The 27,747-nt window shown below is 39.1% G+C and overlaps 1 protein-coding gene across 1 annotated transcript in view; it reads left to right on the top strand.

The window, feature by feature from the left end:
* JAZF1 (JAZF zinc finger 1) overlaps nt 1–27,747 on the top strand; it is a 191,366-nt gene that overhangs the window by 155,946 nt on the left and 7,673 nt on the right. The window contains exons 3-4 of the mRNA XM_033075034.1: nt 5,714–5,910; nt 26,580–26,749. Coding sequence (XP_032930925.1) covers nt 5,714–5,910; nt 26,580–26,749 — 367 coding nt within the window. The remainder of the gene's footprint in view (nt 1–5,713; nt 5,911–26,579; nt 26,750–27,747) is intronic.

Here is a 27,747-nt window from a genome sequence, read left to right as displayed (position 1 = left end):
AATGAAAACGAAAGCATTGTACCGGCGATGAATTATCCCTAAGGCTACTAATAAAAAGAAATCTGATTCTGTCATGTCTCTCTAAGATACTCATCAGTTTGTCATAAACATTCCATATTCAGGACACAGGAAAAGTTTTCAGTAGATGAGTCTGAATGCAACTGCCACTGAGAATGAACACTGAATTCTCTTTTAAGACCTGATCTCAGTGAATGAGCACGCTGAAGTCCTACGCAGATGTGAGGTGTTTCTTCCATAAATATTGGGCTGGAAGAGTTCTTTCCAGAAACTTAGAAATTCCCTTTAATGATCTGTTTGATCTGGTTAGTGCCTGTTGTGAAATCCAATACAGGTTTGAGAGAATAATTGGGAAGGGATTATTATTTTAGGCTGTTTCTTCCCCACTTGTTACATTTTTTGTGAAATAAGAAAAAAAGCAAGACCATCCAAAGGGGATTTTGTATGAATCATATACTTCAGCACTATGCAAATAGTCTGTAATCTAAATAGCATGAAGGCATGTGGGGGATTATGCATGGTTTTAATGGGGCTTTTTCACACTGATGTTTCTTTTTAGGGTTTTTCTAAAAACTATAATAAAAGATCTCTAAATGAAAAAGTTTGTTGCTAACTTCTGCGAAGCAGAAGTTCTATAAAGAGCTGTGGAATACTTCTGTTTTCCCCACACTAGAAAGAATGATATGTGAAAGTGCTCATGAATGTTCATCAAATTATTTAACTTAATGGATGGTCTAAAACTTGCTCATATATTTCTTTCCTCATTATCACATAAATAGTGTGGCAGGACATTGCTGGGGTTATTGATTGTCTTTGTTTTGGCCCAGTGTTGTTCAGGTCCAACTGAGAAAAGTCTTTCACCCTTTCCAGGACACAAGATAGCCCAAGTCTGTGAACTTGTCTGTGAACAAGTACTGCTGAACTCTCACCATTTAGATTTCACCAGAATTTTCCTTAACCCAACAGAAGTTCAACTTGACAATTGTCTCTTCTTTCTGGCATTGGTTAAATCAAACCACTTTACAAGAAGAGATAAAGTAAAATGTATGGAGGACAGCACCTGACTTGAGGAGTCCACAGAGTCCTGTCCTACTGAAATGGAGCCATCCCTTGAGAAGTGGATTTTCCTAATCCCTCTTCAAAGTAGAGATCTCTTGAAGTTTTAAAATACTGTACAACTAGAAGTACTTTTCATCCTAGCCTTTTTTTTTTTCTTAAACAATGCTAATATGATGGGGAAGACTGAAAGTTAAAATTACCACCCCCACCTCATTATTTCTCTTAATACAGCATGTTCAAAGAATGGCATAAACATCTTGAGGCAAAAGTGGGAAAAGATTGAGGGGAGAAAACAAATACAGCAAGGACCTTGGTCTGGTAAAGAACAACAAGAGAATTAATGTGTGGCTTTCATGTGTGTATGTAATTTAGTAGGTAGAAAGCTAGTGTGTGCCTCATCTGTCAAGTAAATCTGACCACTTTATGTCTAAATAAAATACTACCAGAAGGCAGCACAAATCTGTAATAGAGCAGCATGGATTTTTTTTTCTTCTCTTTTCAGTCAGTCTTGAAGTTCAGCAAGTGCAGGCTAAGGAGCAGTCTACTGAAATACAGTGATGGAAGCTCAGCATGTTCTCATGTTCTGGTAAAGGTGACAGGCTTTCCCAGGGCAGGTTAGCCAGATTAGGCAAACATGGATATGACCTGAATGCTACTATAAACATTTTTCCATAATTATCTGGTAATGAGAAAAGGTCTAATTCTGTTCTGTTGTCTTTCCCTGTTGCGGGCTAGTGCTAGTTGGCAGTGGTATGGCACAGGACAGGGTGTATTTGTTACTGTCAGGTAGTGCTGTACATTTTTTTTAAGCTTGTGTGCAGCTGGACAGTGTTGCAGAGCAATTCTGGGCCTGAGTGTCTGCGTGGTGTAATCTGCTTGCTATGCAAACTCAGAGCAATCCCCCTCCCTTCTCTTGCCTGTGCACGCGGTAACTGGAGACTCGAGATTGTGACACATCTTCTGTCATTATATGTTTTAGAGACTAGGTCACGAAGAAACTGAATGTAGCAAATTAATATTCAAATCCCACCAGGTAGCTGTGATGCTCCTTCTTCACTGTCAGTGTGAATGTCTGTGGACCTGGGGACAGAGCTGGTCCAAGCAGCTGACTTCCTGCATCAACAAGATGTAGCAGTGAGGAAGAGGAGGAAAGGGTACTTCATGCTCTGATGAGAACTATTAGAAATATACATTCTGAAGAGTAACCTGCATTCTTTTTTTTCCTTTTCAGTTTACCTGCAGCTCATTTTTATAACCTTACCCTCAGTCTGGGTGTACGAGTCCAGAGCTCATAAACTGCCTTAGCGTTGTGGGTAGCATAGGTTTTATGATAAACTAACTCTGACATCATCGTGTGAGTCTCACTGGGGCATGGTCGTGAAGCAGAGTATGCTAGCAGCACAAGGAAATCTCTAAGACTGTGTTCTGTTCATTCTTGACTCCAAAGCTTTTTGGGGTGACAAGTCTCAGAAATACTGGAAAAGGTTTGATTTGAAAATGCGTTTTGTGAATTTGAGCATAGCCTGTGCTTTTTGTGACTGTTTGTGTTGGTAACAAGAGCTAATGCTGTTTGTATTATATTGCCACCTATATGAAGGGTTGTGCAACACTTTCCATTATAAGACTGTTTCAGTTGCTTATGTTGCCAACATTCATCTGTTTGGGCTGAAATTTTCCATGCTGGGTGTCTCCTTCAGGCTGAATTTCTTGGGAAAGTTTCAATAAAAATACTTGAACCATTCCAGGGAATGAGAGGAGGGGGGAAAACTGTATTTTGCTCATGTTTATTAAAGTTACTGCAAGCACTTGATTCAGAAATCACTGCACCTACATTTCTTGGAGTAGGGACTTGAATAATTAGGAAGGTTGAAAGGGTGAAGAAAGAAAAAAATAGGTATAGAAGAGATTTCTTCAGAAAGAGTTTGTTCCTGCCTTATGTTCTGAACTGTTGGCAAGAAAGCAAACAAACCCCATGCTTTTCAAAACAGGGTCAATGAATGGCTGGGAGCTGAATGATCCTCCTTGTTTCACTGCACTTATATGATGTATTGGTTTGAGGGGGAGAGGATTACGAGGTGTAAACAAACTCGTGTGCAACAGAAAAGGTGTCTGAAATGTGCACAGTGGTAGAATTACAGGGTCAGGGTTGTGTAGATAATAATTTGAACATAGCAGACGTAGCTTTGCTCAGCAAAGACACAGATCTGAAGATGGTAAGACAGACTATCTAGAAGATGGGATTTAACCTAAGTGGTCTTACAGCTGCCTTTTTTAGTTACAGTTCATTTCCTGTTTTCTAGACATCTTGTGCATTTAAATGAGGCAGGGAAAATTGTATGCAGGCATGTTGTTTAGAGACCAGTATTCAACCCTAATTCCAGCATGTTTCATTCATGAACATTTGATGTTGCAACCATAATGGACTTCCAACATGAAAATTAAAAACTTAGTTGGAAATGCATTCTGTATCCATCATTACAATGCTTATATTTTAAGCTTTGAAGAACACTGCCATAGTCAGACACATGTATAATACTGCATTTTAGTTAAAATACTGAAAAAATGTTTTCTTTTAATCTATTTAGACAAGTTTCATTTCAAACTCACAGCAGTGCCAGTGCTTCAGCAAACATGTATGGGACTGTTTGTATCTGGGAAGGTTAATTCCATATGTGAGATATTGGAAAATGAACTTCTCAGCAGACTCTGCCTTCCATTTCTCTCAGGTTCACAGTGTAGACAACAAATGACATTTTGGAATATACTTTACATCCTTAGCCCAAATGGGAATGAGTTAAGAGGGCAGGGAGAAGTTTCAACTATAACTTCACATTTTCCTGGTTTTTATGGACTTCAACCAGAGTGGTTATAACTCAATATTATTTTAACATTGTTATTTGTGGCTGAGTTTACTAAAGAGCAACTTTCATGCTGCTGCTTTTAATATCTCACAGTTGAAGTTATCTTCCAAGTTTTCAAGGATTTATAATGTTACCATAACATTTTCTTAAGGAATAAGGCTTCCCATCCAGAAGCAAGCATATATCATAGTACAAATTGCAAAAATAGTGAATTAGACGTTTCCTAGTTAGAGGAAAGAAATTGTGTACTGAATGGCCGCTTTATTAAGATCCTTTTATTCATATTTTCTTGAATGAAATTTAGACTTCCATTTTGTCAATATCATCTGCACCCTTGGTTGAAGAAGAGAAATTTGACACTCAACTGTTACTATGGATATCTGCATTTAAAATATTAACTTCATAAAAATGCCACATTTGAGCTTGACATGATGTATGGTTGTCTCAGTTCAAAGAAGATAAGCTGTCATGTCACATACCTGTTTATTAATGCCTGTGTGTTGATGTTACTTATCATGGCAAAGATCCACTCATTAATGGCTTCATGGTATGGACAGACAGGATGCATCTTTATTGCTCTAATGGTACCTAAAATTTTATGCCGTAATGTTTTGAGACTATGGTCAAACAAATGCCTAGGTGTAACTCAACTTTTTATTCTGTGTCACGTGTTAATGCATATTGTTTTTATTCACTGGCAGGTGTAGTTTGTACTTCAGCCTCAAGGACAGAGGGCTGTGCTGACAAGGTGATTTACTTTAGCCTGTCTTAGGAATCCTTCAAGATACTCTTAATTATTAATGTATATCCATGTGTAGTGGAGAAGAAAGACAAAGGATTAAAATGTCTCTCAAATGCTAAGCCATGAAGTCTGACTTGCAGAGATCTTGTTGTGGAGGAGCCCCAGTCTTTTCAAGAGACAATGCTTGGAATGTCAACATGAAGTAGCATCAGGTCTTCTGGTGCTGTAACTCTTTGTGCATACTTGGAATAAAAGTGGTGTTTCCAATTCAATTGTTCCTTTTTGAAAGGAATCAGAATAAAAGTGAAAAAAGCACTTTTTATTCCAGATGGTATATCCCATGCAAAAAGTTGCACTGCTGGAATTACAGCACCACTGGTGCACACCTTGCATCATGCTGGTGGGATTCCCTCTCAGCACCCCACAGAGATGAATCTTGAGATGCATTAGACCTTCAACAGCCTTGCAGCCTGTACAGAGTTCTACAGAGAGACCTCATTTGGTTTTCAAGAGCTGGGAAACCCAGTTTGAGGAATTGCAATTTAATTAGACATCTTTCATGCCAGGCAACGAAACCCATAGTAAAAGGATGTGATTATTGAAAATTATGTATCTACACAAAGTAATTAATTCTATCCCTTTGACCTTCAGATTGAAGGTCATTTGCTGCTAACATTTTTCTCAGCTACTTTTTCGCAGAATGATTGAATGTAGTTACTGTAATGGACTAAGTACAATGATTTTATTATTGTTTGTAATGCTGAGCTCTGGTTGGAGTTTAAAAAACTTGTGTGTTTGCACATGGTGCAAGTATCTGAGTTTTATTGAAATCAGAAGGAAATGGCCCAGATGTTAAACACATAAAACTGTTGATGGAGAAGTTTGTATTCTGTAAATTTGTGTGTTGCAGAGGAACTTGTCATGGCTGAGTTTGAAACTCCATTGGGTCACTGAGGGCAAATTTATCTTTACCTAAAGCTTGCTGGTGGACAGTGGTTCAAAGCTCTCATCCTCGTGATTGTCCCTGTTCTAGATTTATGACTGATGCAGCTCGACGTGAGCAGGAGTCTTTGAAGAAAAAGATTCAGCCAAAACTCTCTTTGACTTTGTCAAGCACAGTGTCCCGTGGGAATGTATCTACTCCACCTCGCCACAGCAGTGGAAGCCTTACTCCTCCAGTCACCCCTCCAATCACTCCCTCTTCTTCATTTCGCAGTAGTACTCCTACAGGTAAGCACCTACTCTTTAATTCATCCCAAAATATAGGAAGCAGTCTTGCTATGTGGCATTTGGCGTACTGAGGCATTGGTAAGAAGTGCCCCAGAAAAATAAAACAGAAAAGCTTTTTGCTCTTTTACATTTGGTCTGCAGTCCCTAAAATGTATTTGGGCATTTCCAAATTCTTCGCTAAAGCGAAGAAGGACACTAATTTTAAATATTGCAGCTCAAATTATTATATGAAGAAACAAACCTTACCAGAAATCCCAAATGTGCAAAAGACCCCTTATGTATCAGTGGGAGAGCTCTGCCAATGGTACAGTGTCAGTTAAGATTTTTAAAAAGTGGTAAGTATCTTCCCCCTACCCCATCCCCCCTACCCCCTTTTTTTTGGAGGGAGGGGGGAATGGAATTCATAGTAAGTAGTTAGGGAAGAATGTTCTCCTGCTGCCATCATGTAGAAATGACTTTCATTAGGAAACTATGTTCATAAAAAGAAATAAATGGAAAAAGGGATCTATTGGTTTTCCAGGGTATGAAAGTCCTGGGAATTTTTTTGCACTGATTAGAGTAACTAAAAATTGTTTGCTATCCTGAACCAGATCTCTTGGCCTAAGTCAGATTTACTTTAGGTAGAGATCTTGTCAGCTAATTCTGGTACACTTCAGACTAAATACCCGTACTTTCTTCTAAAAAGCTAAATGCATCTAATAGGAGTATTCTATTCTGTAATAAATAGGATCAATACATTCTCCTTAGAAGGAAATCACATGAGCATCACTGCCCTGAAAAACTGTTATGCCACATGTTTTCTATATAGGCTATTTCATGTTTTAGTATTAATGATTAAATGGAAAAGTTGTAGCAGTCATTGAGATGTTCTGTCTGCAAGTTGTAAAATGAAGTGGCTGTTCAGTATGTCCCTGCTTATGAAAAAGGGAAGCACGTTGAGAAAAGCTAAATGATAAAGTCTAATGTAATTCAGAAAATTTTAGATTTTCTTAATGATTTCCTGTTTGAAACAAACTGATTCATTTCCTTGACATCCTACAGATGGCAAGGAGTTTTTCTTTCTTTTGTTTACTTTTTGTACAGCTCCTCCTGAGAAGGCTAATTCATGATGTGGTCAGGTAGTATAACTTTGCACATCCGTCAGCAATATTGCCTCGTGCTGTACTCTTTGAAACATGTTCCGTCAAATACTAAAGAAAAAAAGTCAGCATCTGTCTACCAAAATACTTTTATTATTTATATATTTTCCAAGCTTTTAAAGTTAGTCAAAATGTTGTTTTACCTGCAGTTAAGAGAATCAGCTTGTTATGGCTGCATTTCTACAAGTCCTGCCCGCCAGGTTATAAATAATGCTAGCTTCCACTTTCTGCACCCTCTGTTCCAAGTTCCCTTTTGGACCCCTAGGGTTTGTAACATTCTAGTAGCAAAAAACATATATTCTTTCTTCAAGTCTCTTTTTAAAATTTACTATTAACTGCGTTGTATTTCAGCAGCCTCAGTCCAGAACTTCCATTTTTCTTATCCTAAAAGTTTTTCTGGACCTAAAGTAAGCGTTGAGATTTTTCTGATAACTACAGTTTTTTTCCCAGTGTTTACTTGGTGTAAGATTTTTTCTAACTTAAATAGATGAGGTGCTTAGAGTCGTGCTCTGGCTGAGTTTCTGTGGGTTCAGTGTCTGGAGAGGCAGCCCAGTAGGGATTGCAGGCTAACTTTAGATATGCAGCTCACATGTCATTTATTGGCCCATGCAAATCTTTTTCCCTCAAGTGCAAGTATATATGGCAGTTGACTAACAAGGTGATGTAACCAAGGGTGGTTAGGCAAGATCTCTTTCAGGGAAACTATTTAGAGTATGTAAATTATCCTACATTTCAGCCTCACAGTGCCTACAAAGCTTTCAAGCCCTACAGGCATACCCTCCACTGCATCCAGTGAGAATGAAGAGTATTGCTATATTCCTTCCATGCAGTCCTGTTTGATTTGTACTCCAAGAAAACTCTTGTTAATTCGTCTTTGAATGCAGGTAAACGTGTATGTTGTGGTAACTTGAGAAAACCAATAGGCTATTTTCCCACAGGTTGCCTTATGCCCTGTATTTGTTATAATCCAAATATAATCCTTGCCCTCATCCTCCTTTAGACCTGTGCTTTGTAAAAAGTAAAATGGGATTGCTTTGGCCCAATTCATTCATTAATGACTGTTTGCCTTTTATTATCTATCTCAATTGTTGGGTAGTTCAGGAGGGCTCAGCAGTGTGCCTGGCATTACTGTCACTGCACAAAGTGTTGCCACTTCAGATGCCAGGGAGGAATCATGCCCTACAGGCTGGTGAGGGGGGATCCAAGTACACATGTTCCTCAGCAGAGAGTGTCTGTCACTTATGGCTTCTTGTCATTCTTGTTCAACACAGAAAGCAAAAACCACACTAATCTTTTGAGGCCCCTATTCCATGTACTGTCCTCCCTTTCGTTATGCTGCTCATTTTAGCTTTCCCAGGGGTGTTAGGACTGGCTTGGGTGAAACCAGGAGCTGCCTGGGTCCCAATCACAGTTGTGCATGTCCTCATGGTGATGTCTCGCCACTTCCTGATGGTTTTAAACTACTGCTGTAAGTTTTCAGCAAAGTGTAATTCCATGTAATGATCTCTCATCTGTGTATTGACCAGACTCAAACACACTTAGCTTGTGAAACCTGATAAGAAGTGGGTCAAGGTATTTCAGCTGCAGAGAGTGTTTGTTAAGTTTTACAGTAAAAATCTGTGCCAGAAGACTGTGGGGCCTCGTTCTCTGAGAGCTGAGCAGCATCCAGACTGACACAAATCAATGCTGCAGATGCTGCACGTGCACATGTAAGCACCTCCTGCCTCTTGGTATAGGAGATCATTCATAGAGAAGCAGAAATATCCAGCAGAGAAGTCTGCTCTTTAAGGCTCTTATCAGGTAATGGAGTAGACATGTATTTATCTTCAGATTCTGTGTGGGTTAGTCCCCTGAAGTGGCCCATTCATGGTTTTGGTGGGAAGTAGAAGTGGAGTAGTTAATTTTCTATACCTCCCCTCTGTTCCCTCAGGGTGGTTGGCATATGCTCGCTACTTACATTTGGCTTTTTGTTCCCTCTCCTATAACAAGTTTCCTCTTCTTCTTAAGACCTGAATCCTCTAATGGTTGCAGAAAGTTCACTTTAAAAATTTGCTCCAGTTTTTATTTTAACAATAGTGTCTCCCAGGAGACTTTGTTTAGTAGGGCTTAAATGGTCTTGTTAGAGTTCACAGGCAGGATTTAGCAAAAGAAATGGCTTCCATCAGGAATAAAGGTTCCTTAGGGTGATAGGGAAATAGGGCAAAGTAGCACCAGCACACAGCTTATTTCGGAAAGATGTTAGCAGTCTGCAAATACTGAAATATCTCTTTATTTAAGGAGCACTCAATTAAGTCACAAAAACTTATGTTGCTTTTATTTTTAAATGTCAATTTTAAACCCACAAAACCAATGAAGTCTAGTTAGGGATGAAAATGGGGCTGGCATTGCATCCTTAACATACGTTGTTAATTTATTTAAATGTTTTCATACATCTGTGTGGCTCACAGATGAAATTTCCACCCCTAACTTCCTGGCTTTTGAGTGTAAGTCAGAGCATTGACATTCCTTTGAAAGCTATTATATCTCTTCATACTGAAAAGCTTTAAAAGAGATCCAGTGATAGTAATTTATCGGGAATTAATTATTAAAATAACTGTTCCCAATTTTAGTTAGGAAACTAATTCATAGTGATAAATCTCTGACTTAAAAAAATAAAAAATAAAGCCACTTCTGCATTGCAGAAATCCAAAAATCATCTGAAACCACTGTTTTGTGTTTGTTTATTATTTTCCTTTAAATTTATGACTCTTTTTTTCTTTCTTCCTTTTTTTCTGTTTTTTTTTTTTCCTTATTTTTTTTTCTCTAACTGTTCCAGGCCTGGAATAGTAAATTTCAGCCTGGAGTGAATTTTTGGCCTTCCTATAAATTCTAAAGCAAGAGTTTAATACCACCAACTGGCTTTTTAATAGTTCAACCCGCTGTCTTGCCCTCCCACCTTCCCCTGCACCGAAAAAAAAAAAAAAGGAAGAAAAGAAAGAAAATCTGGAGAACTTGAAAACCTCATACTTAGCATTTCATTTTGCTCTAAAGAAGCTGGCTCTCAGACATCCTTTCCTGTTTATTTTTTATTTTAATAGATTACAAGTTATAACATTTATGCAGTTTTAATAGGTTTATAGACCTATTTACTGCCTGATCATTTGGGGCAGTGGATGGCAGCCAGTCCTGGCACAAAGTGTTGGGGATGCTGTGGTTGCCTGGAACAGCTGTGGCCATTTCTCAGCCCTTCCACTTGGGAAGGAGATGAAAGAGTGCAGTTTTCATGGGTGGTCATAGGCTGACCAGGAGAGAATTGGCAAGTCCCATTTTGATTTACAGCTGTCATTTGAGTAGGTGACTAACTATTGGTTTGTCTTATTAATTAGGATAAATGCCTTTCTGGGGAGTCATATTTGTTCAGTCATTTTTGATTGATTGCATTTGAAAGTTTTTACCTTTCATAAATATGTCAGATTTCCTTGAAATTTCCACCAGTATTTATGAATGTGACCCCATTTTCTACCCACAGAAAATACCTAACTTTTCATTTTTATTTTTTTTTCCTTTCTGGTAAAACTTGAAAGTAATAAATCATTTTAATCTTGAGTTTAAAAAAACCAACTTTGTAGGATTTGCCTTAACCTTTAAGAAGTCTAAGATCTAAACAGTGATACTTTAATCAAATATGCTTGAAAAGTCAACAAAGTAATGTTATGAGGCTTGAAAAAAATATCACTGAGGCTGTCAAATTTAAAGAAATTTCTACATTTACCATCTGAGGATACTATTTGAATGATGCTTTAGTAGATTTATAATAAACGAGCAGTTTTGTAGATATATAGAGCATATTCTAAAACTGAAGTCAAGACTGCTTTGTAGCTTTGTCAGTAGTCTTAAAGCTGCACTATTTCAGTCAGAACACACTATGTGAAATGGGCCAATTTTTGTCTAATAAATCATACTAGTGGTGAAACATGACTTAATATAACATGTCATTCTGTAACAGAAAGTGAAATTCAATTAATTTTCAATCAAAAGGGAAAAAAAAATCAGTCTTCCCCTAGTGTCTTATTTTCAGAGCCTGGTATAATTAAGAATACCTTTTATACCTAGAGTGATTGCATTCTTAAATGTTTGAAAATGTATTATTTGTGATTCAGGTTTAGGTAACTAAAAGAGAATCATTTATATCACTAGGGAATATCTTCTAAGACTGAATATTTTCTAAGAGGTACATATAAATTTTTACTCAATAAAATTAATAGATCAAAAAACCTCCCACTATTCAGATGGATTTTGTTCAGGAGTCAAATGCTACTGCTGGCAAAACAGTGACCAAAAAAATTGCAACTTCTTTCTGTGTTAATAGGCGTTCATTCTGCTGATGAAATAATTTAGAGCATCATTGTTCCCTCTATGGGTGACTAATTTGTAGAGGAGGAAAACAACAAAGGAACTCCTTTCTCTACCTACCAAAGGCAGTTGGGACTCAGAAATTGATCCATAAGGATGCGTCTTTCTTCTGGTCCATTAAGGAGCTGTCTGTTGTGGAAGCTTTGATTTTGAGAAGGAAAACACTGTGTGGCAGTTAGTGACTTTTCCCAATAAACCTGGTTATCTCACGTACTGTTATCTCAATGACATGAGATATCATTCCTGTAATTCTGCTGTGTGGCATTTGCCTTCATGGATAACTCATGAAGGAATCCCATGGGCCTCCTCTTGAATCTGTTCCCTTTTCTTTTCCAAGAATGCAAAAGCTGAAAGAAAACCACCCATTGTTTGCTAGTAATAGCAACCAAACCCACAATAGTAACCAGCCTTGGAATTGGACATTGAAATGGAGTAACAGGCATATGCTGGAAACTAATATGGTTTAGATTCTAAATGTGTGTTTAATTTTTTTTACTTTAGATTGTTGAAAATATGCGTTGTTGCAATGTAAAAGCTCATTCCTCTTCATAGGTATCAAAGCAGCTAACATTTCAGTAGAGTTTCCATATGTCAGGCTTTCAACAATGAAGTAATCATATGGCACAGACAGCTGTTGTGCAGAGCACATTAAACAGAATCCAGCAAGAAAAAGAGATCTGCTCAGCTGAACTACTTTGTGAGTTTACAGTGAACAGCAGAAATGTAAAATAACAGGGGTGTTTCCCCCACAAATTAATTGAAGACTTACAGGAGGAGGAGTTAGGTGCTCAAAACTTTTTGTGTTGATGGATATGCTATTAATACATAGCTGAATTAAGCTGAATTTGTTGCAGAACTGCTATTTATAGCAGAATCTGTTTGGCTGCTGTCAGCAGGTGGCATTTCTGAACTCCATGTTAAGTTGAATCAGAGTAGACTATGAGCCATTAAATCTGCTATTCAGTTGATAATCTACAACAGCTTTCTCTTTGAGCAATGAAGATTTACTCAATATTGCTACAGCTAGAGACATACTGCTCTTTTGTGGTGGGCTTATTTTTTTAAGCAAAGTGCACTGCAAAATGTTCCTTGATTAGATCTTAAGGGAGCTTGAAATTAGGCTTGGGAGACAAACGAGTAGAAACAAGTACACATTGATGGCATTTTGAAAATCATGCTACAAATTCAGGTCACGTGCACTTCAAGCACACGATTAATGTTTACACCCAATACTAAGGAAGTAAATGCTGCCTGACTTGGAGCACATAACAAGTGCTTTGTCAGACTGGAATGGAGTATTCACCACTTGCAGAGTTGCAAGCTCAAGAATTTATGTAGCCACGAAAACCCAGCTTTAGCCATTCACTTCAAAAATCCTTCACCTGCATTAGCATACTGTAAATGCTTAAATTTAATTGTTGCACTTTATGTTAAAGTAGCCTAGTATCAAGCAGATGTAATTGGAAAAATAATGAAAAGTAGAAATACTAAATCAAATCCTAGGGCTGTTGTATTGTTGCTGAGAAGTGTTACATTTTTGTGTGTTTGACTTATGGGGTGTCCAGCACAGTAAAGCACAAATCAACCAAGCTCTGTTGCAACTTGAAAACACAGACTTTCAGATGTTTGAGGAACCATCTCATTACAAGAACTTTCTACTTGTTTATTTGCCTGTTCAGAGACTGAAGAACTTTTATGCTATGTTTTTATTAAAAATTAAATATATGGACTCATTCTTGGATAAGCACTTTGGGCAAATAAGTAAGCCATACCTCACAAAATGAAGACCAAATTCAGTTCTCCAGCAAAATGAATGTTTGAATATTTCATATTTGATATTTCAGACCTGCAAGGTATGACAAAATCTATGTTGAAATACCTTGTGGAAACTGAACTGTGGTCCCTGACAAAATTTTCTTCTGAGGTGCTTCACTGTTGCTGGGTTTTCACATTTCTGTGTAGATGATGGAAGAGAAATTTTTTTTATTGGAGCCAAAATGGTTCCATCTAATTGAAGGTTTGGGGCTATGTATTAATCCTGCACACTAATATTGTACATATAATTGCCCAGCATTTAGCAGTCTGAGGCACCTATTCTAACAGAGCCTTATGGGTGTTCTTGTAAAAAATAATGAAAAAAATAATGAATGACATTGTGCAAAGCATTGATCAATGTATGACTTAACCATAGTATATGTGTGTGCTTAGATATAGCATGAGAGTTTAACATGAGCTTTTGGCTGAGCATGACTAAGCATGAATAATAAGAGAAATCTGTGGTAGTTTCCAGTTTCTACCTTAAGGAATAAAGCTATAATAGAATATAATAACAGTGCAGAATAGTAAGTAAAAGTGCAATTATTTCCTATAGGGTTTTCGTAGAACAGGTGGGATTTGTTCCCACAACTAAAAGATGATTTTTCAGAGCTAGATGTCAAATTCCAATTTTAGGGAGCCAGGCTGTAAACTTGTACATATTTAGCTCTTTCTTCAGTAATCCAAAGTGAAAAATCTGCAAGTGTTCATCACTGCGCTTGGCTAAGTGCTTCAGTTGTTTGTTTTTTTTTTCTTTTCTAGCGTTCATCAGCTGTCAGGTGATTGTCTGGCTTCCTTAGAGAGACAAGACTGTGTATTAACCTGGTTACTCAGTGACTAAACCAAACAAAAAAAATTGCATTCCCAGAACATACTGAGACTTGGGCTTGGAGGATCTGCAGAGCAAATTCCATATTGTAGGCACAGCAACAGGGTTATATCTTGGACTAACTCATAGCTCCAAATCAAACAGCTTGAAATTATCCTGAAGACCAAGACATTAACTTGGTCAAACCAGCATGGATTTTGACCTCTAGCTGTGTGATTACCTGGATACCTGCTCTGCAGTTTGGCTGAACCCTAAAAGGAGGAAGGATGGGATGACTGTGTCTCTTACAAGGGAGGCCCTGGTGCCTTTTTTTAATCTCCTGGCAAAACCAGAGTCATAAGGACTTGCAAACCTCAGCCCTTTTTGTCTTATAGGAGATCCTCCTATAACTATCTTTCCTATGGTTTGCGTAAAGACCTGTGCTATGGTAACCTCCCCTGCTTAGTCCTTTGTTTAACTCCATCCTAAACTAACTTATAACTTAAGTACAAAAAGGCTTATACTATATTCACAAAATTATATTATTTGAAAGTGGTGCTTCTAACAATTGAAATTGCTTTTAAAGTTAAAAAAGGATATTTTAAAGTGCATATAGAGGAAAATAATATGAAAACAACCGATGGGGGGAAATGAGGGGAAATGCATATTGACTTTTTTAATCACAGTTCCTCTCCTGCATTTTCTATTTTTCTTCATTTTCCTGCTTACAGATGCATTTTCATTATAATTCTGTTAAATTTCTAATGTGTTCTTTAACTTGGCTGGAAAAATGTGTTGAGCCCAGTTTGCTATAAAAATATGTTCTGGGAAGATTAGTTCAGGTGTCAGATTTTGTGTTTTCTAGTAGAATTCTGAATCTTACCAGAAGAGAAGGCACACAAAACTTTAACACTACATTTTATTTCATCTCATTCACTACAGGTAGCCTTACATTATTATATGTAATCTCCTGTGTGTTGTACTTTGTCTTCCCAGCCCCTTCAGAGCATTCTTGTTTGATACAGACATAAATTGCACCAGCAATTGTAAAGCTACTGTGCTGTAGAATTGTATTTTAATTGCACATACCTGTAATTAATTGTATGGGAATTTTTCACAGTAGTCTCCCCAAGGAACAATTTAATTGAAAAGTAACCGAGTTGTCTAGACTACAGCAACTCATAAAATCATCACTAGTTTTGGGGTTTGAGCTACAAAGCAGCAATAGAAACATGGCTTGTAGATTTAAAGTACTTCCAAGTCCAGGAACTGTTTTATAATCCCCATCATAGCAGTCTACCCTGGCAAACCATTTTTAACAGGGTCAAGAACAAAAAATGTACAATAAACTTAAAAGTAAAGATTATCTCTGTGTTAATTTGTGGTAGGATAGGGATTTTTGTGTGCAAGCACACCCGTCACACATAGACCTATCTTCCTCCAAATGTCTAAAAAATATGGAATTTGTAGAAGGCACGTTGTGTCTGCCTTTCACAGCTTGTGGCATACCTGGTTTAACATAGGGATAGTGTGACGCTCAAAAAGTTCAGCAGTTCAGGGTAACAACGATGGCATTCATGTTTGTGTGTTTATACTGCAAGGGCCAATTGGTGGAAGGGGTTTTTTTTATTTATTTACTCTTTAGCTTTGTAAGTAATCTGCTAATTATCTTGAAAATTCCTAGCTGAAAACACAAATGTTTTCCTCCAGGTTAGAAACAGTAGTGGCCACATGGAGCTTTTAGGTGTTTATTTAAATTTTGTGTGTATACATATGCACATATATGCTCTCACATATCCATATATGTGTATTACACTGTGATATTAAATGGGATTTATCTGTACCACTGTGGTACCTCGAGGACTGAAAAAATTACTGCATGTCCAGCAGTGCTGTATGTCTGCACACTGACAGCAGAAAAAAACCACCCAGACTCATTTAGGCAGCATTTCAGTGTGCTGAAGATGATGAAACTTAAGCAAATGTTTGAGTTTTCCTTGCATTATGGCCAAAGCAAATCAGAAGTAATAAAAAGCAAGGACTAACATGCCACTTCACACTCAGTGACTTATAACCCAGAGAGGTTTATTTCAATGGGGAAATGGTGTATCATGAGTTGATGTTAGCCAGTACAGGATCCTCAAAATTATGTAACATTTTAGGAGAAACAGGGTTCTTTGTAGCTTTTGTGTATTTCCAAGTGAACTAAAAACCATGAAACATTTGCTGACCCCTAAAACCACAAGATCCTCTTGTCTTTTTACCACTTGTGGCCATGCAGGTGGAAGACACCACCCTAATTCTTGCTGAAGATGAAGGTCGGTGCATTGTCCTTGCTAGCATAGCCTCCCTCTTGAAAGCTTTTTCCACATATAGTCAGACAGTGCCATTCACAACAATTTCTGAGCACTTCTACCTCTAAAGTCAAAAGCTACAAGAAGCCAAGGAGCAATGGAAAATAGCAATTTGGAAAGTACTTTGATTTCAGCCCAGTCACCTGAAACAACTCACACCTGCTAACATACGTTTTGTAGACCTGATTGAAATAATGATAGCCACAAAGAAAGGCTTTTGGCAGCATAACAGGCACAGTGCACATTTTATTTTATCAGAATCTTTGTCTTTAAAAATGAGAGAATAGACATGACTCCCCATTAAAATGTGTTCTTATGCTTGAGTTAATGTCTTTCTGAGAAACACAAAGTAGGATTAATAAAAAACTTAACAGATCTTTCATGTAGATTTTTGGTGTAGTTAAAATGACAAAAGCCTTGATTCTTGCTCAGTAGTCTATAGCCATTTTAGCCTTTACTGGTAATTCTGAGTCTTAGGGCTAGCTCTCAGATCATGCTGATGATATTTCTTAAATCTACATGATCCAGAGCTTCAAAAGCATGTAGAGAGAAGTGGTCAGTGTATATTCATGCAGATTAAAATCTTCCTGGCCCTTCAGTGCATTGAAGTGGAGAATCTGCCGTTGTTGCTGTTTAGGGGTTTGCAGCCCTCTTGGGCTTCATAAACATGAAACTTCCTCAGCCCAAAGCTGCTGAAAAAGCACTGAGTTGTCTTGCAGCCCTGCAGCTCCTCCGCACCCTGGTCCTGCACGCGCTGAGCCAGGGCTGGCATTCATGGTGCAGCCCATGCACACTAAGGAGGACCAGGAGCATCTTGGAAAAATCCCTGCCAAGCCAGATGCTGCTGGAATCACACTCACTGTGTAGTGCAGGCTATACCTGCACAGTGATAACAGTGCCTTGGGTGGCAGCCCAGTGCATCCATGCAGGATTTGCACACTGGTGAAGGTGAAGGCACAGCAGTCGGGCTGGGGAGGGACTGTGTGTGCTTTAGCAGTTTTATGACCTGCATTGTAAGTGAGTGGATAGCTTTTGTACAGCTGTAAAGCATGTATAAAACATGTCTCAAATGTATTTTCATAGCTTCATAAAGTGTAGCTCATTTATGTAGGTACTTTTTATTGTAATCCTTTATCTTCAACAGGGAACTGTTTCCTGGTACAGTTTCTTTTTTTTCTTCTCCTTTTTTATAAAATGGGCTGAAGAAGAGAAAAGAAAAACTGCTTTTTTGTTATTTGCATCAGGAGAGTCCTTAAGTACAGTAATAGTGCCCTGAACTTGTATTTTTGTATTTCTAACCTCGGAATGCAGGCCTAGCAACTAAAAAGCCAAAATAACATTAATTATGACCGTTCTTCGCTGTGGTTTTTGGAGTATAAGTTTGGAACAGATGTTTGAGGGGAGAGAAGGGAGGGGAGGAAGGATGGATTGTTTCTTTTTCTCAGGCCCAACTGGTTTTAATTCTTTTTTGAACATTTTGAAAATATCTTTAAACATTTGCCAGAGTTCAATTAACATCCTGTGACTAAAGGTGGAAAATGTCCTACTTTGTTTTTCTTCAAACATATACCTGTTCTTGCTTCTCATGGCAAAGCCAGGAAAAGAAAGGATTCCAGCTGGCATGGGTTTTATTACTGTTACATTACTTTGCAGGTTAAGCCTCAGATTGGGAGGGGTCTGCTGGATTGATTTATTTATTTACTTTTTTTTATTATTTTCATTATTTTTAAAAAGTGCCATGTAAAACACTGCCATTTAATTACAGGAAGGTTATGTTCTTTTTTGGTGAGTGTTTAAGAGCTTATTCTTGTTTACATGAAGTTGTAGAAATCTAGTTTTAAAATATATTTAAAGTAGAGATTGTGTTCTTGGGTTTATCATGTTTTTCCTGTACTATGTATAAACACAAGATTGTACATTATTGAAAGCCCTTTTTTGTGGAAAACAGGATTGGGGGGAAAAGTTTATATAAGAATGCAAAATAACTTCCCGAGACTATTGGCGCAGTGTGGCCATAAAACCTCAACAGCACATTGTGCAGTGACATTATAACAATTTGCTTTAGCACCTCTGCAGCGTTCTCAGAAAGCCCTGCTCTACAAAACACATGCCGTGGTATCAGTTGACTGTTTTTTTCCAGAATCAGTTCTTTACATGCATGTTTTTGTGATTAGTTGCTGTTCCACAAGTAATTGGAAGTGGGGAATTATTTTTTATTTATCTTATTACATGTACAGTAATTTCACGACCATAAGGCGCACCGGACTATAAGGCGCACCCCCGGGAGTCTGCAAAATTCGCAACTTTGTAGATCAGATAAGGCGCACCGGACTATAAGGTGCACTTTTTTTTTTTGCAGCGAGGCTCCGCCCCCAGCTCCCCCCACACAGTTGCTGGCCGAGGCCCCGCCTCAACCCGGCAGCCATTGGCCCCCAGGCCCGCCTGTACCAGGCAGGGGCAGTGCCGCGAGCCACCGGGCCCCCCTGGACCCGGCAGCCATGGGGCCCCTGGCCCGCCTCCACCCAGAGGGGCAGTGTTGGGGGCTCCTGGGCCCACCTCCACCCGGCTGCCGTGGCACTTCCAGCTCCCCCCACGGCTCAGAACTCACACTTCCGGTTTGGCAAATTTCACAACTTTGTACATCAGATAAGGCGCACGGGACTATGAGGCGCACTTCTGCGTTCGAGGGAAAATTTTAGTCATAAGGGTGCACCTTATAGTTGTGAAATTACTGTATGTTTTATTTGCATTTATACATTCAGTGAATGGTAACATATCTGCTTATTAGGTGTGCAAGAGGATTTATAAACTTTGGATTAGGATTTACAGTGCTTTAGTTTTAAAGACTATTCTTTGCTATACCAGTATCAAGATACAGATATATCAAGAAAGAAAATGGCACACAGTTGCTCCTAAAGCCAGATAGAATCCAGCTGCTCCACCAACCCCAGTATTGGCTCTGGAGGGCTAACTTTTTTTAACCTGAGTGTGTTTCTCTAGTAGCCCGAAGTGGAGAGCAAATCTCATGTGTAACTAGTTCTCCATTTTGCTGACAGTGAAAAAGAATACATAGCATTAATGTCATACTAATAGCACTTTAAATATAAAACTTTATGTTTATTTTGTACCTTTATCTTTTTAGCTTAACCTCCAACATTTTAGGGTGATTTCCCATGTAGGTTAGCTCAGCCAAAATCATTCTATACCAAAATACAATGTATTCAGATTTATGTTTTACCTGAAGGAATGTTGTAATGGGATACAAACCTTGTAATGGGATACATTTTCAGTCACTTAAAATTCAGCATGAGCATACACTGAGAGCACTGAAATGAAAACTGCAATTGGTGTGAAATGTTTGAATTGACCTATTACAATGTCATTTAAAACACCAGGATGCTGCATGTTTGGCTATGTATGGGTTCATCCTGGTTGAAGTAGCACCCTCCAAAATAGCTGTGGGAAGGATCTTTTCAGACTGTCTCTGTGAGTGTGCAAGCTGCCATTTGACTGGGGGAGAGGGGAGAGGGGAGAGGATGTCCAGAAACACCTACCCATAACCTTAGAAGCTTTAATGTTCTCTCCTTTGGTATAGCAGTGGAGGTCTGAAAGTGTGGTCTGAAAGCTACTCTTCAAATGATGCAAATAGAGAAATTTTTTTTGTGGGGATTTTTTTGCCTAACTTATTTTCTCTAGTTCTTTCAAGTGCCTTGTGCCTTAATGATAAAAAACATACTGTTCTTTGTATTTGAATCCATGTTCACATGGTTACATGAGGTGCATTTTTGAAATTCTCTTGGTGCTTATTCATTAGCACTGCCTTGCTTCAGCCAGAGACAATAGAAAATTAGTTCTTCTGGGCAGTAATACATCCTAACAGCTCGTTATTTAGCACTTGATATTTGATCTGAGCTAGGAGAGGACTGGGAAAGAGAAAAGGAAGGGTGGTTTCTCCAGAAGACATTGTTCTGGCCAAATCCTGCTCTGACTGGTGTCCTGGGAAAGAGGAGGATGCTGGCAGCAGCAGCCACAGCCTGCGGGATGCACTGTGCAGGGCTGGCAGCATCAGCGGGACACCTCTGAGCCCCCACTCTGCTTGGAGCAGGGCCAAGGCAGTAGTATGTCATAGCTGCTATTTTCATGACTCTGTTGTGACCATGAAGAGGGATGGAGGTCTCTGCCAGCCCTGGCAATTGCCCATTTGACAAACCATGCCCATCTCCATCAGCTCCCACCAGCAGCAGCAATGTTCCGAGCATGCAGTTGGCTTTGAGAATAGAATTGCCTCTCCTCGCCCAGAAATGAGGATCAGGAATAATTACTGGGAGAGGAGCAAAAACTCAACTGCATGTGCTCATCATACCCACGTGCTGGAGAAAGGCTCTGGCCTTCCCTGAGGTGAACCTAGGGCTCATTGTATTTAGGTGCTTAATCCAAACACTGGATTGACACTTGCTATCTAAAATGCCAGTGTCTGTAGCACTGCACTGTGCTCTGTTAAGCCTCTCTAGGTTTTCTTCACTTGTGTCTACATCATCTTTGTGGACATGAAAGGTAAAAGTATTTTTGAAAATATAAGAAATTAATCTGAATGGACTTTTTTTCAAAGGCTGAAAACCACATTCTGTCCTCTTGAGTCCCTTCTCCCCACCCACCAAAACAAGCAAGCAAGCAAAGACCCTGGCCTAGTGTATCTGGATGATCCAGTGTCTGACATGTGTTGATGGAGTTTGCAGAGCTGGTGCACTGTGCCACCCATACCAACTCTCAGCTGACAGAGTCCTGCCACAGCTTCTAGACTATAAAGACTTGCATGGCTGCTGTTATTTGACTGTTTGGTGTTTCATTGCCCTGAGCATTTATTTCCTGTTCTTTATATGAAGGAAGGATATTTCATTTTGATTGACTTGATATGTCTTCAGATCAGCAATGAGTATCAGCTCATTGTCCCTGCTGTGTGCATCCATGGGCACAGAGAGAAGAAGTCTGACAAATCAATAAATGTGCTTTAGTGTTAATCCAAAATTCACATAATATTAATAATTCTCTTTTTTTATCAGGAAACTGTCGCAGTATATGGGAATGCGAAGTTCTTAACATAAGAAGCGCTCTCATAAAACTGTTTCTGTGAAATACAAACTGCAAGTCCCACACGGGACAAAGTGTGAAGCTGAATTTTTATGAGAAATCCTTGGAATTACCATGAACTTTCAGTGACACTAGCAATGTTGGTTCCCACTGCAGTAAGCTATTTGCTCATAGTTATTCATTGTATACTTAAATGTATGTTTTCTGGGCACAAAAATAATTGGCAAGGATGTTTTGGGTTTGTTTTTCTTCATGGGAGGAGAAAGGAAGAACTCATAATGTTCTTGATCAGAGGTCAAGATAGATCCTACTCATTATAATGGCACACAGAGCTTGTGCTGGTTTTAATCAGCTTTGTCTTTTTTATATTTAAAGGCACAGCAGAGAAGTCTTTAGATTTGAAAAGCGATGTAATGACAAATGCTGTGCACCTGCTAGAACCCAGATTCATTTAAAGTTCAGGGGAAAATCCTCTGTAAATCTCACAATAGAATGAATTCACTCATGCAAAAGGCAGAATTTATCTTGACTATAGTGATGTGAATACAAAATAAACCCCAGAAATATAAAAAATAAGGCCCCAGATTTTCAACAGTGTAACTGGGATGTTGTCTGTTCCAGAATGTCAAATGAATTAGCTCTCTGCAAACCATTTCTGAGCACTTTAAGTTACTGACTTCATCTATTGGGAAACAAAAAAGTAGTAGATGGGCATTGAAGAGGTGAGATCTTTGCTGTAGGATAAGTGACATTCTCACTGATTTTGACAGGAAAACTGACTGGCAGCAGAGGTGTAGACCAAGTCTATGGTCAGCTTTGCTTTTTGTCAAACTACAAAGGCTTCTTACCCTGCAGGCAGTAACCATGATCCCTTTTTGTGCATGTCTTTATTTCTGACTGTGACATAGACAACTTGCTTATTTGTGATGGGTTGTTTAAATGCAGTGTGAAAATTACAAGAGAAGTAACTTGCTAGAACTTTTTGTGACCCAGTATGTTTTGTGGCTTCTCATAACAGGTAATTTTATGTGATTTCTGGCTCCAGTATGGCCTACTGTGTGACTTGTGCCTAGTGTAGTCCACCTCCCCTTTGAGGAGTAATGGCGTTGTCTCAGCATGGAAAATTGTAGGGGAAAAAAAACCGCTGAACTAGCATTCTTTCCTTGCCTTTGTTTGGTTTCATTTTTTGATCTGCTGGGGGCAGCACAGATGAAGTGAGTCTTTTGGCAAGGCCACTAGAGTGGGGAGTGGGGAAATGGTTTTGTGGGCCAGGACTGAGGGAATATTGCATGCGAGGGCGGGTGCAGTATTAAGAAGATGTTACTGAGTTATTTGGATAATAAAGCAGTGGTTTAGGTTAGGCCAAGGTAGAACTGTGTAGGGTCTCTGAATGAAAGCCAGATGATGAAACTGGATATTATGTTAAAGAGCAACGAGCTAGCAAGAAGCCTCAGAAAAAGCATTGCCAGAGGAGAGAGGAAGAGAGCAGGGTTTTTGCTATGGTAGAACTAGTATTTAGTAGTGGTAATAATATTGTGTATTTGTATGGTGCCTTGCTGAAAGCATGTGCTTCTCTATCAGCCAGATATTCAGATGCTTTGTGTGTTGTCGAGTTTTGGGAGAGGTTTTTTGTTATTCAGTCTTCTGAAGCCCAGTTCTGATATTTTTCAGTGGGGGGAGCATTCAGTCTGCTTTCCAAGCGTGAGAAGGAAGGGAAAAGCCATTGGCACCCATGCCACAGGAGTGCATGGCAGGAGGGCAGCGTGCTCCAGCACAGCATCCTGTTTTCCATGAGCATGGCAGTGTCCAAGCAGAGCTCAGTGAGGCAACTCTCTGAAGAGTTACTGCAAACACTGCTCGAGTCACGCAGTTGTTACACCCTGGAGCAGGCCATAGGTTAGGCGCAAAGGCGCTTCATTTCTTTCTTTTTTTTTTCCCCCTTGAAAAAAGTAAATATTTGCAGATATAATTGTGAAACACCAACCAAGCTTTACAAAAAAAAAAAAATGCAAGCAATTAACTAACTCTATCTTGATCAAAGTGCGCTGCTGTGCACTTCCCCTGGGCACACTGCTGGTCCCTGGGAACGTTGCCCAAGAGCCGGGACAAGGGCTCGGGTTGCAGTTTGTACACCTGACATGGAGCCCAGCCTGCTCCGGCTGGGAACAGCCTCACAGAGCTCAGCCCTGCGCCACTTAATTAAAATACCTCATCCAGGGGCTGTTTGTAATGGCAGCGCCAACCTGCGCGTTGTTGCTTTTTGTTTTTCCTCTTGTTTTATTTCCCTCCTTCTCTGATGTGTTGCACGCAGTCAGGGAGGCACCACATGGGTTGCTGCTCTTAGACACTGACAACTGAGGAAATTAAATTCTGAGGCAGAATCAGTTAAAAGCATGACTAAATCGGTGTTGTTTTTCTGTAACAACTGAAACAACATAATTATTTTAAGGTTGAATTTTTATTACTGGTGAATTTTTTTTCAAGGCAGGTTTGGGGTTTTTTTTGCATTTTCCTTATACCAAGATCCTTTTAAATACATTTTGAGATTTCTTATTTTTATAAGAGAGGAGAAGCGTTTGAGTTCAATAGGATGCTGTTAGATAAAAGCAGTGATAGACTGCAGTTCCAGCTTCATGTGAAGTCATACGGCACAATTAGTATTGCTGTTTTGTGCAAGAAGAAATACACTTTTGTATAGTCATTCATATGAAAAAGCTCAAAATCCATAGTGACATCTGAATTTTAAAAATTAAGATAATGGAGCATTTGCTTATACTGGTTGAAGAACTGTTTTGAGTGTACTAGACCAAATCTTGTATTTTTGTTCAGGTAAGCCAATGGAAAAAAAACCCATAAGGATGGTGTGATCTCACAGATTCTTACATACACAGATTCTGTCTATCTCTTTCACTGAGTCTACCTTTGACTGAAATACAGGCAAACATTTTTACAGAGTTGGATCTGACTGTACAAAATTACTAGAAAAGTTAAAAGGGCACCCCTTAATGCCTTTAGGAAAACCTAAGGAAATGCAAAATTGGACCAACTGCAGCTTCTCCCCACTGTTCTGTGTATCTCTTATTTTGTACATCATATTGCATAGTAAGTTTTAAAGAGCACTGATTGTTGCTTTATGAAAACATACTCCTTATCATCACTAAAATGAGTGGTGTCCCTAAGAGATGTTTGTTGTACAAATTCTGTTTTCTTGACTAGGACAAAATCATATTTCAGCAGAAATCACCCACTCTTAAGGGAGCTCACAAGGGGGGTGATTATAAAGGCACAAATTGTTGATATCAGTGTTTAGAATTGTATGTGTTGTCATCCTAGGAGTGCATATGTGTATTTACAATAGGGTTTTCTGTTTCATTTGCTTTAAAAAAACCCCACTGAGCTAAAAGGTTTGAAAGAAACAGCTTGAGGAATTTTTTCCATCAAGATACAATCAAGGGCAGGAAATCGTAGAAGCAGAGTTGTGGTTTTGCCTCCATTTTTTTATTAGTTAATTAAACTATAACAACTCTTAACTTCATTTTAGGTTAACTGTTCCTAGAGTTCAGAAATATTTTAAGAGGTCAATAATGCTTTCTTTGGCTCCTGCTCATTGGGAGTGGGATGAGGAGCCACAGTCAGCAGGGCAGAGTTTTCCAGATGTGCTGCAGGGGCTGTGCGTGCGCTCATGTCGACGGCTGCCGCTGGTGGGGAACCGTCCCTCCCTCCTCATCTGCACACCATCCTGGACAGATGGGAGCCACAGGAAAGGAACGTGGACAGCCTGACATGTGTCCTGACCAAAGCTCAGCGCCCTGGGTGCTGGCAGCTACCAACCACCACGTGTTATTACTCAGTGCTGAGTCTGACTGGAAACACTGGGGTAGGGAGAGTCCAAAGAGGAGAGAAGTACGGAGTTTCAGCAGAAGCACCCCTAAAAACCCACTGTGCTTTACAGCATGGGTTTCCCCTGTGAATTCAGAATGTTTTAAAGTGCCATGAGGCATCTGTCTGCATTTTTTCCTCGGTGGGTAGAGCTGAAAGGGCACACGAGGGAAGAACCATGCAAGTGTCACATAACTGTCTTTAATAGCGGGAGCTATTCCAGCACTTGGAGCCAAATTGTCTTTCAGCAGAAAGGATAAAATTTAGCAGAGCTGGGAAAGGGAAAGAAGAAAGGGGAGGGGAAACACAGCACCACCTCCTGCTGACACCACAGAAGTTTCCCTCAGCTTTCCCTCTCTCTCCCTCTGTGCATATATTTTCTTTTTAATCAGCTGCGGCTCTTCCCTCCCCTGCTTTTCTTTTTTCAACTGTATTTTTACAGTTGGAATTCTGCTTTTCTAATTTCTCTTGTTTCACATTTAACTTCTTCAGAGGATTTCATTAATACTTATTGCAATTAAAAATAATAAATAAACTCAGCACCAGCTGCTCAGATGGCTGTCTTAGCATATCTGGAACATAATGCGGTCTGTTCAGGGCAGTCACACAATGCAATTTATACCCACACCTGAGGGAATGAATTTCACAACTATAATTGCTACAATATAATTCTTATTAATGTTGTGCTATAATTCCTATTAATTCCAAAGGGCTAGTAAATGCATTAGGACTTGTCAACATATTATTTTACACTGTTTATGATCTGTAGAATTACACTCTTCAGTATTGTATTGCATAAAGAAATGCCTTAAAATTAGCTTTAATTGGAGGAGGGGAGGGAGCACATTTTCTGTTCAGGCACTGGGAAAGACGGAAGGATCCTGGTGTTTGAGAAGCAATGAAACTGCATTTTAAAATCAGTCCTTTGAACTTTCTGTGCCATGCAGTTAACAGTTTGTGAAGATATATTAATAAGGCCTGTCCTGATTATTAGGAAAAGAACCACTGGTGTCTTTATGAAGGAATAAATAACTACAAGAAAGATAGGGTTATAAAATTTAAAATAACTGTCTTCCAGAAGAGACAAAAGTGGGGAAATTACAAGTCGTTGTAGCTGATGTAATAAATGCAGAATGGGTTATATTGCTGTGCTCTTATTTATTCTTGTTTTATCTGACTACCCTGCTTTTCTAGGTAGTGAATATGATGAAGAGGAAGTAGACTATGAAGAATCAGACAGTGATGAGTCCTGGACTACAGAAAGTGCTATCAGCTCTGAAGCTATCCTTAGTTCAATGTGCATGAATGGAGGGGATGAGAAACCTTTTGCCTGTCCTGTTCCTGGATGTAAAAAAAGATATAAGGTAAGTAGTAGTGCATACTACCTCATTTCCTGCTGGTGTAGGTGGTGGGGAAAGCCTCTAAAATCAGTTTGCACCCTTCTCATTTAATAGATTTTCACAATTATTTTTCTGATATTCTAGCAGCATATTTTATTCACTAGTTTCCTCTCAAGCACAGCCAAATTTATCAGTTTTACAAGGGATGTCTGTCTGTCAAGAGAGATTACATATAGTGACTCTTTTGCTTTACACATTTTAACGAGCTTTCTATTATTTAGACAAATTAACTTCAGAATGCAGGAGGTACTACAAGCAAAATAATCTCTTGGGTCCCTTTCAGAAACATTAAATAAAAAAGATTCTGTCTATCAGTGCCAGAAACAATTCTTTTTGCTTAACTACTAGAGAATACTGCCTCCTGCATTTTCTGTTAAAGATGGTGTGTGGAATGTAGTGGTTAACATCATGCAAGACAGATTTCACCTTGGGAAGGCAGAAATTCCAGCATCATTCTGTCCATTCTGTTCCCATAGCACATCTGCACAGCCATCAGTGACCCCACATGCAGGGCTTGCATCCCATCGTGTGACACCCCGGGAAACAATTCCCTGACACCCTCACCCCACCCCGTTCTTTAATTGCTCTCCATCATGAGAAATTTTTTGTCTTTTTATGTGAGTGAAGCATTTCTAAACTGAACTCTTCAGCTGGCCAATGTAGAACATGCCAGGATGTTACAGGAGTGTTGCTTCACGTGCACCAATGCAGAGACAGATGGAATTGTGCTGAACATCTTGCACTTCAGTATGGTGCTCTCTAACCACTGACATTTGGGAGCAGAAGTGGTGTGTTGGCACACTTCCTCTAAGTAGTTTTCTGAAGTTTTTGCATGAACTGCTGGAAAATCCAACCACTGACCCTATACCCTAGAAAAACCATGGTGGCTGGGTTGGCTGTATTTTACAGCTTGTCCTTTAAATAACTGGTAAGTAGGGACGTAAAAGAGAGGAGAAATGTGA

Source organism: Catharus ustulatus, chromosome 1 (assembly GCF_009819885.2).
Source record: "Catharus ustulatus isolate bCatUst1 chromosome 1, bCatUst1.pri.v2, whole genome shotgun sequence".
Taxonomy (NCBI): Eukaryota; Metazoa; Chordata; class Aves; order Passeriformes; family Turdidae; genus Catharus; species Catharus ustulatus.
Note: the sequence above shows the minus strand (reverse complement) of the source record. Positions and strands in the feature narration are given on the sequence as shown.